The 13601-nt window shown below is 46.0% G+C and overlaps 2 protein-coding genes across 2 annotated transcripts in view; one reads left to right on the top strand and one right to left on the bottom strand.

Moving 5' to 3' along the window:
- LOC122945715 (polypeptide N-acetylgalactosaminyltransferase 3-like) overlaps positions 1–11227 on the bottom strand; it is a 60852-nt gene extending 49625 nt beyond the window's left edge. Inside the window, exon 1 of the mRNA XM_044304876.1 lies at positions 11097–11227. The gene's annotated coding sequence lies outside the window, so the exon portion shown is untranslated. The remainder of the gene's footprint in view (positions 1–11096) is intronic.
- The window catches only part of LOC122944649, a 44448-nt gene that overhangs the window by 3245 nt on the left and 27602 nt on the right, over positions 1–13601 (top strand). Inside the window, exon 2 of the mRNA XM_044303167.1 lies at positions 10980–11369. Coding sequence (XP_044159102.1) covers positions 10980–11369 — 390 coding nt within the window. The remainder of the gene's footprint in view (positions 1–10979; positions 11370–13601) is intronic.

Raw genomic sequence — 13601 nt, 5'->3', positions numbered from 1 at the left:
CATTCACTTCTATAGGGCTGTGCACATGAGCGGTGATTTTCACGCATCACTTGTGCGTTGCGTGAAAATCGCAGCAAGCTCTATTTTGTGCGTTTTTCACGCAATGCAGGCCCCATAGAAGTGAATGGGGCTGCGCGAAAATCACAAGCATCCGCAAACAAGTGCGGATGCGGTGCGATTTTCGCGCACGGTTGCTAGAAGACGATCGGGATGGGGCCTAGATCTTTATTATTTTTCCTTATAACATAGTTATAACGGAAAATAATAGCATTCTGAATACAGAATGTATAGTACAATAGGGCTTGAGGGGTTAAAAATAAATAAAAAATAATTTAACTCACCTTAATCCACTTGTTCGCGCAGCCGGCATCTCTTCTGTCTTGTTCTGTAAGGAATAGAACCTTTGATGACGTCACTACGTTCATCACATGGTCCGTCACATGATCCATCACCATGGTAAAAGACCATGTGACTGACCATGTGATGAACGTAGTGACGTCATCAAAGGCCCTATTCCTCACAGATGTGTATCTCATGTATATTTGGCTTTTTCCTTAGGTTCAGAAATTGACCTGCGACGCGGATTTTCACATTCGCAGAATGTTACTTGTTTATGAGAATTTTTTGTGCGGAGATCTGGAATGGAAGGGGGAGATCTGTGAAAAATTCTGCACCAAAAAATGCATAAAAACGCAATAAATAGTGCAGATTTATCCACGTTGTCTTGTGCGGTTTTGGTGCAGATTTCCTGCACAGAAATCCGTACCTTGTGCAGCCCCAATTTAAACAAGCAGATATTCCTATTAGAGACTGTTCCAGAAATTATCAAAAAGATTTCAGCTTAGACACCCTACCAATGAGTACAGAAAAAAGCCACAAAGCATGTGTCCCTAGAGGAAGGGGTGGCTATACCAATGGGTGGTACACAGAGACATCTTCCCGAGGGGCTGCTGCATGATTCATCCGGTGTGGTCTCCTGTATATGACATGGAAGCATATCCGTTGGAGCCTCCATTGGGACATGCCACAACTAACCTCTATATGAAACAGCTGTACTATACGGCCGTGTGCACACAGCATAGCTGACGGAGCATGATACCATTGTACATGGAGTCCTCCTAGTCAAGGCTAGTAAGAAAATGGGGCCCTAGGCAGCAATCAAGCCTCCTTGCCATTTCTAGGCAGTTATTTGCATTATTTTAGTGTATGCAAATTGTTACTCAAAATAAATGCCATATAGTTCCCATATAATAGTGCAGTTTCATTTCTAAATAATACCACTATACACCTGAGTGGTTTGATTGTGCTGCTGGGTTCTCATCCTCAGAGGTCCCGAATTGACTCATTTAAATGGTCACTAGATTTTCCTAAATCAATAGCACAAGCGACCACTAGAAGTTTGGTAATATATTTTATCAGTGACAAATGTCTAGTTCTCCTGTTATCAACTGTGTACCGGTGCCCCCTGCTTACTGCTTTTCCCCATCCAGGATGGGATCATGTCTGCAGGAGGACTGTTTTACACATGTCAATGAATGTCTATGGAGAGGGGAGGAGTGAGGAGGAACAGAGGAGTCAGAGAGACGAGCAGGACTGCACAGCTACATAAGAAGCTTATAGCTCATCACAAGTGCTTCAAAATGCAGGTCAGTACTTCTCTGTAATGTCCTCTATTGTCCTACTGAGGGACTGTGAGACAGTTAGCAAGGAGATTCTCCTTTACTTTCTGTGTGTGCAGTGGATGGCAGCTAGTCTCCACTCACCATGTCTGAGAAAGCTGCAAACCAGATATTCAGCAAGCACAGAATATCCAATATAAAAGCGATATAATGGCCAGAAACTGTGTTACTCCTCATGTACAGACACTGCGCTGTTGATTAATGCAAACTTTGCTCAGCACGAAGTTCCTGTGGTCCTGTCAGTGGTTGACAGCCCTCTCTTTATGCACAGTCATAGATGGAAGGGTGTCAGTGACTGATGAGACCACCCACTGGACCCTTAAACACAGATTGTGCAGAGATATAAATGAAGGCCTCATGCACATGACCATACCATGCTTTTGGGGTCCACAAAATATGGATACCAGCCGTGTGCGTTCCACATTTAGTGGAACGGAATGTGCTGTGCAAAGCCGACAAGAATAGGACATACAGGGAGTGCAGAATTATTAGGCAAATGAGTATTTTGACCACATCATCCTCTTTATGCATGTTGTCTTACTCCAAACTGTATAGGCTCGAAAGCCTACTACCAATTAAGCATATTAGGTGATGTGCATCTCTGTGGTCTAATGACATCAACACCCTATATCAGGTGTGCATAATTATTAGGCAACTTCCTTTCCTTTGGCAAAATGGGTCAAAAGAAGGACTTGACAGGCTCAGAAAAGTCAAAAATAGTGAGATATCTTGCAGAGGGATGCAGCACTATTAAAATTGCAAAGCTTCTGAAGCGTGATCATCGAACAATCAAGCGTTTCATTCAAAATAGTCAACAGGGTCGCAAGAAGCATGTGGAAAAACCAAGGCGCAAAATAACTGCCCATGAACTGAGAAAAGTCAAGCGTGCAGCTGCCAAGATGCCACTTGCCACAAGTTTGGCCATATTTCAGAGCTGCAACATCACTGGAGTGCCCAAAAGCACAAGGTGTGCAATACTCAGAGACATGGCCAAGGTAAGAAAGGCTGAAAGACGACCACCACTGAACAAGACACACAAGCTGAAACGTCAAGACTGGGCCAAGAAATATCTCAAGACTGATTTTTCTAAGGTTTTATGGACTGATGAAATGAGAGTGAGTCTTGATGGGCCAGATGGATGGGCCCGTGGCTGGATTGGTAAAGGGCAGAGAGCTCCGGTCCGACTCAGACGCCAGCAAGGTGGAGGTGGAGTACTGGTTTGGGCTGGTATCATCAAAGATGAACTTGTGGGGGCTTTTCGGGTTGAGGATGGAGTCAAGCTCAACTCCCAGTCCTACTGCCAGTTTCTGGAAGACACCTTCTTCAAGCAGTGGTACAGGAAGAAGTCTGCATCCTTCAAGAAAAACATGATTTTCATGCAGGACAATGCTCCATCACACGCGTCCAAGTACTCCACAACGTGGCTGGCAAGAAAGGGTATAAAAGAAGAAAATCTAATGACATGGCCTCCTTGTTCACCTGATCTGAACCTCATTGAGAACCTGTGGTCCATCATCAAATGTGAGATTTACAAGGAGGGAAAACAGTACACCTCTCTGAACAGTGTCTGGGAGGCTGTGGTTGCTGCTGCACGCAATGTTGATGGTGAACAGATCAAAACACTGACAGAATCCATGGATGGCAGGCTTTTGAGTGTCCTTGCAAAGAAAGGTGGCTATATTGGTCACTGATTTGTTTTTGTTTTGTTTTTGAATGTCAGAAATTTATATTTGTGAATGTTGAGATGTTATATTGGTTTCACTGGTAAAAATAAATTTGTTAAGTTGCCTAATAATTATGCACAGTAATATTCACCTGCACACACAGATATCCCCCTAAAATAGCTAAAACTAAAAACAAACTAAAAACTACTTCCAAAAATATTCAGCTTTGATATTAATGAGTTTTTTGGGTTCATTGAGAACATGGTTGTTGTTCAATAATAAAATTAATCCTCAAAAATACAACTTGCCTAATAATTCTGCACTCCCTGTATGTTCTACTTTTCTTGCGGGACTGCGGAACGGACCACATTCTGTCCGCATCTTTTGCAGCCCCACTGAAGTGAATGGGTCCACATCCAAGCCGCAAAAAATGCAGCTTGGATGTAGACCAGAACAACAGTCATGTGAATGAGGCCTTATCCTGAATCTTTTTCCAAAGAACTAGATATCGATCTGCCCGGCTCTATAACATCAAAAGTGCATCCACTGATGCACCTGGATGTAAAAATCTGTAACGGTCTGCAATATCCTGGACTGACTCTTGTGCTTCATGTCACCTGCGGTCTGTACCGACGTCTATTAACTTTATGAGAAACGTTGCATGACTTTCAGAGCTGCCGGTATACAGGAACGTGCACTAATCAACCTTGCATTTAATTAAGAGATGTGGGTCAAAAGCAGGCGACGTCATGGTAAAACAGGTGGCACCCATATTACAACATCTCGTTCATTCCTTTATGAGTATTTAAAGGGAGTCTGTCACCTCTTTTTCACCAATACATCTAAGAGCAGTGCCCCACAGAAGATTGCAGACACATTCCAAACATACCTGTGTGCCCTACAGGTGAAAAATTAGAATATCGTGCAAAGTTCATTTACTTCAGTAATGCAACTTAAAAAGGTCCATTCACACGTCCGCAATTTCGTTCCGCATTTTGCGGAACGGAATTGCGGACCCATTAAATTCTATGGGGCAGCATGAGGTGCTGCCCGGATCCGCACTTCCGGGTCCGCAATTCCGATCCTGAAAAAAAATAGAACATGTCCTATTTTTGTCCGCAATTGCGGACAAGAAAAGGCATTTTCTATGAGAATGCCGGCGATGTCCGTGTTTTGCGGACCCGTGGATCCGCAAAACACACACGGACGTGTGAATGGACCCAAAAGGTGAAACTAACATATGAGAGACTCATTACATGCAAAGCGAGATATTTCAAGCCTTTATTTGTTATAATTTGGATGATTATGGCTTACAGCTTATGAAAACCCCAAAGTCACAATCTCGGGTCCCCTTTGCTCAGGGGGTTTGGAGTAATTAGCTGACTAGAGTGTGACACTGAGCCTAGAATATTCAACCTTTTGACAAAATTCTAATTTTAATTTGCATTACTGAAATAAATAGACTTTTGCACAAAATTCAAATGTTTCGAGCTTCACCTGTATGTGTCTGTATTCCATGTCCAGGAAAAGCACTTTTATTCTGCCGGAAAACAGCCGCCAAGTGCCCGGCTCTGCTGCTCCAAGTGCCCAAAGCAAACCAGACTAAGGAGGGGAGGGCTGCTTTAGCCGCTCATATTTTAGGATTGGTACCAGCTAGATATATGACCTTGTTTGAAAGCTGACATTCTAGCCTTTCAAACTATACCAGAACCACAGCATTATATCCACTACATCAGAAGATATAGCCGTCAGAATTCGAGTCAGGAGTGAAAGCTGTTTTTACTTTCACTTTCAGCTGGGCACTTGGGAGCCGTTTTCCAGCAGAATAAGGGCTCATGCACACGGCCGTTGCCCCGCAGTGGACATATTGCCGCCCGCATACGGCGAGTCCGCAATACACAGAGCACCGGCCGTGTGCACCCCGCATCACCGAATGGGTCCGCAAACCCGGAGATGCGGTCCGGAAGCACAAATCGTAAACCCACGGAAGCACTACAGAGTGCTTCCGTGGTGTTTCTGGCCGTGCCTCCGCACCGCAAAAAAGTTGTGCATTCACTACTTTTTTGCGGTGCGGACCGTCATATGCGGATCGCGGACCCTATTCAAGTGAAAGGGTCCGCGATCCGCATGTGGCTGCCCAAGGGCCGGTGCCCGTGCATTGCGGTCCGCAGCATGGGCCCGGCCAGCACGCAATCTTGTGCATGAGCCCTAAAAGTGCTTTTCCTGGACATGGAATACAGACACATAGGGCACGCAGGTATGCTTGTGAAAGTGTCTGCAGTCTTCTATGGGGCAGTGCTGTTAGTTATATTGGTGACAATGAGGTGACAGACGATACCTGCTTACACAGCAATTCCTTCATCCCCTCCGATGGTTTTATTATCCGAACCAACAGACATCTGACCAGCGTCATGAAATACCTGGTAGTTAAAGGGGTATTCTGGTTGGTACAAGTTATAACTATTAGATAAGTGGGGGACCTACTGCTCGGACCCCCATTGATCATGAGAATGGAGGCCCCTCTGAAATGAACAGAGTATCCGCTAGCTGCTCCGTTCATTTCTATGGGAGTTCCGGAGATATTCGAGTACAGCTCTTGGCTATCGTCGGAATTCCCACAGAGATGAATGAAGCGGCGGTGTAATGTAATTACAAGTACCCGCTCCATTGACTTGAGCAGAACAAGTGCTTGTATTACACTGCACTCCTGAGACAGCGAGCAGTGTACTGAAGAGGAAGCAGCACTCGCATGGGCACTGGCTTCTCTTCAAACGGCTGATCGGCGGGGTTGCCGGGTGTCGGACTCTCGCCAATCAGATATTTACGACCTATTCCGATTACCTATTCCATCAATATTAATGGCTGGACAGCCCCTTTAATTAGTAATAACTTCACACAATATTGCACTGGCATTCACAAATATAACCGATCTACACGCACAGATTTTGGCGAGTATTTTATATCAATAAGGCTCCATTCACACGTCCGTGGTGTGTTGTGGACACGCAAATTGCGGATCTGCAACACACCCGCCCGGCACCCCTATAGCTGCGGACAAGAATAGTACATGTTCTATCTTTTGTGGAGCTGCGGACCCAAAGATCGGGGACGCGCTCCGCAAATGTGTGCATCCATTCCATCCCCATAGAGAATGAATGGGTCCGCACCTGTTCCGCAAAATTGCTGAACGGATGCGGACCCATTTGTGGACGTGTGAATGGAGCCAAAATACATAAGAGGTGGAAATCTTTACTTTTTTTTTGTGTACGGTCCTCTTCTGGCTTTGATTTACAGATATACAGGGAGTGCAGAATTATTAGGCAAATTAGTATTTTGACCACATCATCCTCTTTATGCATGGTGTCTTACTCCAAGCTGTATAGGCTCGAAAGCCTACTACCAATTAAGCATAGTAGGTGATGTGCATCTCTGTAATGAGAAGGGGTGTGGTCTAATGACATCAACACCCTATATCAGGTGTGCATAATTATTAGGCAACTTCCTTTCCTTTGGCAAAATGGGTCAAAAGAAGGACTTGACAGGCTCAGAAAAGTCAAAAATAGTGAGATATCTTGCAGAGGGATGCAGCACTCTTAAAATTGCAAAGCTTCTGAAGCGTGATCATCGAACAATCAAGCGTTTCATTCAAAATAGTCAACAGGGTCGCAAGAAGCGTGTGGAAAAACCAAGGCGCAAAATAACTGCCCATGAACTGAGAAAAGTCAAGCGTGCAGCTGCCAAGATGCCACTTGCCACCAGTTTGGCCATATTTCAGAGCTGCAACATCACTGGAGTGCCCGAAAGCACAAGGTGTGCAATACTCAGAGACATGGCCAAGGTAAGAAAGGCTGAAAGACGACCACCACTGAACAAGACACACAAGCTGAAACGTCAAGACTGGGCCAAGAAATATCTCAAGACTGATTTTTCTAAGGTTTTATGGACTGATGAAATGAGAGTGAGTCTTGATGGGCCAGATGGATGGGCCCGTGGCTGGATTGGTAAAGGGCAGAGAGCTCCAGTCCGACTCGGACGCCAGCAAGGTGGAGGTGGAGTACTGGTTTGGGCTGGTATCATCAAAGATGAGCTTGTGGGGCCTTTTCGGGTTGAGGATGGAGTCAAGCTCAACTCCCAGTCCTACTGCCAGTTTCTGGAAGACACCTTCTTCAAGCAGTGGTACAGGAAGAAGTCTGCATCCTTCAAGAAAAACATGATTTTCATGCAGGACAATGCTCCATCACACGCGTCCAAGTACTCCACAGCGTGGCTGGCAAGAAAGGGTATAAAAGAAGAAAATCTAATGACATGGCCTCCTTGTTCACCTGATCTGAACCCCATTGAGAACCTGTGGTCCATCATCAAATGTGAGATTTACAGGGAGGGAAAACAGTACACCTCTCTGAACAGTGTCTGGGAGGCTGTGGTTGCTGCTGCACGCAATGTTGATGGTGAACAGATCAAAACACTGACAGAATCCATGGATGGCAGGCTTTTGAGTGTCCTTGCAAAGAAAGGTGGCTATATTGGTCACTGATTTGTTTTTGTATGTCAGAAATGTATATTTGTGAATGTTGAGATGTTATATTGGTTTCACTGGTAAAAATAAATAATTGAAATGGGTATATATTTGTTTTTTGTTAAGTTGCCTGATAATTATGCACAGTAATAGTCACCTGCACACACAGATATCCCCCTAAAATAGCTAAAACTAAAAACAAACTAAAAACTACTTCCAAAAATATTCAGCTTTGATATTAATGAGTTTTTTGGGTTCATTGAGAACATGGTTGTTGTTCAATAATAAAATTAATCCTCAAAAATACAACTTGCCTAATAATTCTGCACTCCCTGTAGATGGAAATGTGCACTTAAGGCATGTAGCCGTTTGTTTCGGTTCCGTTTTTTTTGCGGAAACGAGTAGTGTAAAGTGTGATGGAGGCAATAAGGACACATACATTAGTAAGTGCCTTGTATTAACTTCATCTACATAATAAATGCCATTTGCTGAAGTAAGACAACCCCTTTAATCCTGGACAAACCCTTTAAGCACGCACTAACATTAGGCACACTCAGCAGGCAGCCTTTTAGCCTTCAATGGACCCATTTAGGCTGCATAACAGGGAATCCCTAAGAAGAGGGAACCATCCTGTTTGTTTTCCCCTTGGAGGCCACTGTCAACCTAGACCCTGGCATACATAGGGTTAAACTGCGTAGCCCTGTGGTTTCTCTGATCAGTCTGTGGAGGAGGTCAGTGGAGCAGGTACTACAGCTGCCATACTCGTCACGGTGGCAGTGCCCACACAATCAGAGCCCGGTAATATTAGCGCACAGGTCCTCCCCACGCTGCTCAACTTCGTTAGGAGTTAGCAGATTTTCTAGATCTTTGGATGTCAAATTAAAGAAGTTTTCCCGAGGGTAGAAAATTGATGACCTATCCTCAGGAGAGGTGACCAATATCTCATCGGTGGGGGACCAACTCCCAAATCCTCCGCTGACCAGATGTTTGAGGAGGCTGCGGTGCTACAGTGGCCTTAGCTGCAGCATACGGGCCTGGGCTGCAATACCAAGCACAGCCACTATACAATGTATGGCGCTGTGAGAAGGCAGTGGTGCTCAAACAGCTGATCGTGGCGGTGTCAGACCCCCACCGATGTTCCCCCTCCGCTCCATTCCCGATTTCTCACCCCTTTCTTGTTATCAATGCAGTTCCCTGGAGAGAGGAGTCCTGTACGGGGTCGATTCCACCCAGTACCAAAGAGAATAGTAGCAACCCCTCTCTACAAAAGGCCCAATGGACTGAATCCACTACAGGTACAAGCCTCCTAGAGGCCCCCAGCCTCCGGGCCGTGGAGCGGCTGCTCTGGCTATAGTCCCGCTCACGCCCTGTATACACGGGTGTGTATATAAAGCCCCCGTAGCTGACACGAGCAGGATGATGTGAGGCCCGTCACTGACCGGACGGATCTAAATGTCACCAGTGTACACAGGGCTGATGACAAGGAGCGCATTGTCTAAAAAAAAAGGTCATTAGCCGTCAGTAAAACCGGTACATTTACAAAAACTGCAGCAAGTACACAAAACAAGTGGGCACATTCGTAATATATTTGACACTATATTTTGGCGTTTTCTATCTTTTTGCCAATTATGTGCATAAATTTCCGCTATTAGGGTATACACACAATGTGTATTAAAGAGGACCTGCCCCCTCTCCTGACACGTCAGCTTTAGTAATTACGTGCCTCCCCCATGTAATGACAATTCTGGAGCATCTATTCTTATGAGTCAATGTTGTTCCATTCCTGTATTATTCCTGCTAGAAATTTACAAATGAATTGCCAGAAGTCTGAAGTAAAGGTTCAGCAAGGTGTTACCAGTTGCGGGTGTGTCTGACTCTGTCTATTCAGTGCTGCTGGTGTCAGGCTGTGCAGGGGCACACCCCCAACTGGTAACACCCATCTGTACCTTTACTGCAAGCTACAGGCAATCCATTCATACACTTCTAGCAGGAATAATAAAGGAATGGCACAACAAAGAGTCACAAAAAGAGAATTGTTATTACTGCAAGTAGTTACTACAACAGATGTCAGGAGTGGTGACAGATCATCTTTAAAGGGGTATTCCCATCTTTGACATTGGGGGCATAACCCTTGGATATGCCCCCAATGTCAGGTAGGTGTGGGTCCCACCTCTGAGACCTGCACCTACAATGAAGGAGAGCGCACCTGCCCTTCATTCATTTCTATGGGATTGCCGGAAATAGCCGTGCGGCAAGCTCGCCTATTATCGGAAGCCCCATAGAAACGTATGGAGAGTGCACTGCGCCAGCTCGGCCGCCGCTCTATTCCATTCTATGGGGCTTACAGAGATACCACTCCCATAGAAATGAATGGAGAACGGCAAACTCTCCTTCACGCCATTCTCAGCGGCAGGACCCACACCCATCTGACATTGGTGGCGGATCCTGGCGACTGCCACTAATGTTTGAGGTGCGGCAGCCCCTTTAAGCATGGATTTTACTTCAATTGGGCTTGGGGGGGGGGGGAGATGCAACACTGACATCACACAGATGTAAATCAGTTTTTTTTTTTTTTGCGGATCCGTGTTTTGTGAATCGCAAAATATATACATGTGCATGATACTAATACAGCCCTGACTACGTAGAGGAGATTTCCTAATTCTCATGTACACGGGGAGGAAAGTTTCAGCAGGCGGCGTGGATTGTGAAATCCGAGGCAGATTTTCAGTGCAGATTTCACCCTTTTGTGATGCAAAGTGTATGAGATCTGGGGCGAATCTGCGACAAAACCCACAAGGAAAACCCGCATAAACTACAATGCCCTGTGGGGCACAGATTTGCCCCAGATCACCAGGAGAGGGTTTGTCATTTCATTAGTGTTTTTTACACAGGACTGCACGTGAATCTGCACATCAAGCAGCTGCAAATAAAAGATATATCTTACATTAAAAGAACTTGTACAAGTGACTGAAACCCTGCTGAGCACAGTATATACTATATACCTTCTCCACCAGTACACCACCATGGGTCCTATCTACAACCCATAGCACACCGCCCCTAGTGGTCACAGCCAATACATCACGCAGGCAGACCAATGGCCAGCAACCTGTGGCTCTCTAGTTCTGGAGTAGTACTCTGCTGGGAGTAGTGGTTCCACACCCCGTATATATAAGGCACCGGGCTGCCCCCGATACGGGGTGTACGAGGTGGGAAAGTTCCTGGAAGTTGTGTACTCACAGTGATGGAGCGGCGGCTCTCGCTTCTGGACTTCTCCTCACTTTGCAGCTCTGTGCCGGGCTGAGGCGGCGGCTGAAGGAGGCAGGTGACGGAGGAGGATCCGGGTGGAGGAAGGAAGCCGGAGGTGGTGGTGACAGCCGGGGAGCAGAGGAGGATGCACAGATCGCTTCCGCTTTGCTGGACCCAGGTGAGAAGAGCCTGCAACGTAGCCAAGACGAAGTCACTAGTGCGCAGGCGCGACTCTACCTGCCGACGCCCTTACCTGACACACAGGTGTGCGAATAGAGAAGAACTGCAGATCTGTCATCTATCTATATGTCTATCTACATCTATCTAATTTCTATCTTTCTTTCTCTTTGCTGTCTTTTATTTTCTATTTCTATCTATCTCTAATCAGTCTGTCTATATCTATCTATGTATCTACTCCTACCTATCATCTATTAAAATGTCATCTATCTATCATATGCAGAGTAATACTTGGCCCAAGATAATGCAGTTATTTTCCTGTGAAGATTCCATAAAAAACATCTACATAATCTACACAAATACAGATGTAGCAGAGCTGACGTTTCATTTGACTCACCCTGATACCATAAGAGCAGACAGCTAATCACACAGAAGCATCTAGTAGAAAAATATATAGATATACTACTTTTTTTGGGAGATCCTGTGGGTGAAACTTGTCACCAGATCCTTCCATCAGAATATAGGACAGAAATACTCCTGATCTAGACCTCTGATGACAAGCTAAAACTGTGTGAATAGAACCTTAAAGGGGTTATCCCATGCCTAATGTAAAAATATTAAAATCAGACATCACATAGTACATGACAATCTATTTCTAACAAAGCTAGAACCTGCCCTGTACCTCACACGGATCCAGAGATCTCCCCATTCATTGCTTTGTTAGGTTTATATCAAGCTGACAGCTCAGGGGGCGCGTCCTTTCTGCAGCAGCTCAGGGGGGCGTGTCCTTTCTGCAGCATCTCAGGGGGCGTGTCCTTTCTGCAGCAGCTCAGGGGGTGTCCTTTCTGCAGCAGCTCAGGGGGGCGTGTCCTTTCTGCAGCAGCTCAGGGAGGTGTGTCCTTTCTGCAGCAGCACAGGGGGCGTGTCCTTTTTGCAGCAGCTCAGGGGGCGTGTCCATTCTGCTGCAGCTCTCTCCCTATCACAGCTCAGGAGGCAGTTGTAGGAGAAAACTGAGCATGTGCGGCCTTCTCAGTGAGCTGTTAAGATAAAAAGAATAAACAGCAGGTGGCCCTATACGGATACATGTTATTGAATAACTCAGTGGATATACAACATTTTTAATTACATGCAATTACAAAAGAATTCAGATCCAGGTGCTTTAGCTATAGCTGTTATTCGGCCAGTAACTGTTCCTCTCATCTCCTCTATACACATGTATGCTCGGCTCAGCGTGTGTTCTCAGGGGGGGGAAGGAATAAGCTTCTGCCGGACACCTACATGTCCAATCCTTCTGTCAGGGAAGAGTTAAAAGAATTTCCCATCATTTTTTAACCGATACCTATCCTCAGGATAGGTCATCAGTATCTGATCGGTGGGGGCCTGACACCTGAGAACCCCACCACTCAGCTATTCTGAGAAGACACCGGGGCTCCTGTGAGAGCGCCGCTGGCTTCTCGCAGCTTACCAAGCACAGCGCCGTACATTGTATAGCGATTGTGGCTAGTATCCCGCTCAGCTCTATTGACTTAATGGGGCTGAGCTTCTCCTAGGCCACATGAATGATGAACGTGTCATCACATGGCCTAGGAAAAGCAGAGAGAAGGCTGCGGCGCTCACAGGAGGGGGTCCCACGTGTTAGACCTGAGGATAGGACATCAGTATAAAAATCTCAGAAAACCCCTTTAAGACACCCCCATACACTTCAAATGGTCGCCTTAATTCATCTCCTGGGTATGACCACGCGTGCAGCATCTCTGGTGTGTGTCCTAAAAGGGATTCTGTCTGTAAGATTACGCATATAGACCCGATTACGTCTCCTGTAGCATGTCAGAAATATACCAGAGTGTAACTTATGAAGGCCGTAGTTTTGCTATGGTTTTATATATATGCAGAGTGCCTGTAAAAAGAGCCCAAGGGGTTGTCCTGACCGTCAGTGAAGCCCAGCCGCGCCCATCCAGAGTGAGCCCAGCACCTCCCCTCATCCTCAAGTCCCCTCCTAGCTCCTCCGACGTCATTCTGAGGCCGCACTGTCATCTCGCACATGTGTGTTTTCTTGTCGCCTAAGCGCCCACGGCCGCTCCGTGTATTGGGGACCGCAATTTGCAGTCCCCAATGCACGTACAACATCCGTGCGGATTCCGCAGACGGATTTAGACCCATTCAACTTGAATGGGTCCATGGTCCGTCCGCACCGCAAAAAAGTTGTGTATGCACTACTTTTTTGTGGATGCGGAGGCACGGACAGAAACCCCATGGAAGCACTCCGTAGTTGCAGATCCATTCAAGTGAATGGGTCCACATCCGTGATGCGGGGTGCAC

This window comes from Bufo gargarizans, chromosome 8, assembly GCF_014858855.1.
Source record: "Bufo gargarizans isolate SCDJY-AF-19 chromosome 8, ASM1485885v1, whole genome shotgun sequence".
In the NCBI taxonomy this organism is placed as follows: domain Eukaryota; kingdom Metazoa; phylum Chordata; class Amphibia; order Anura; family Bufonidae; genus Bufo; species Bufo gargarizans.
The sequence above is the reverse complement of the archived record's forward strand: the minus strand, read 5'-3'. Positions and strand labels throughout refer to the sequence as shown.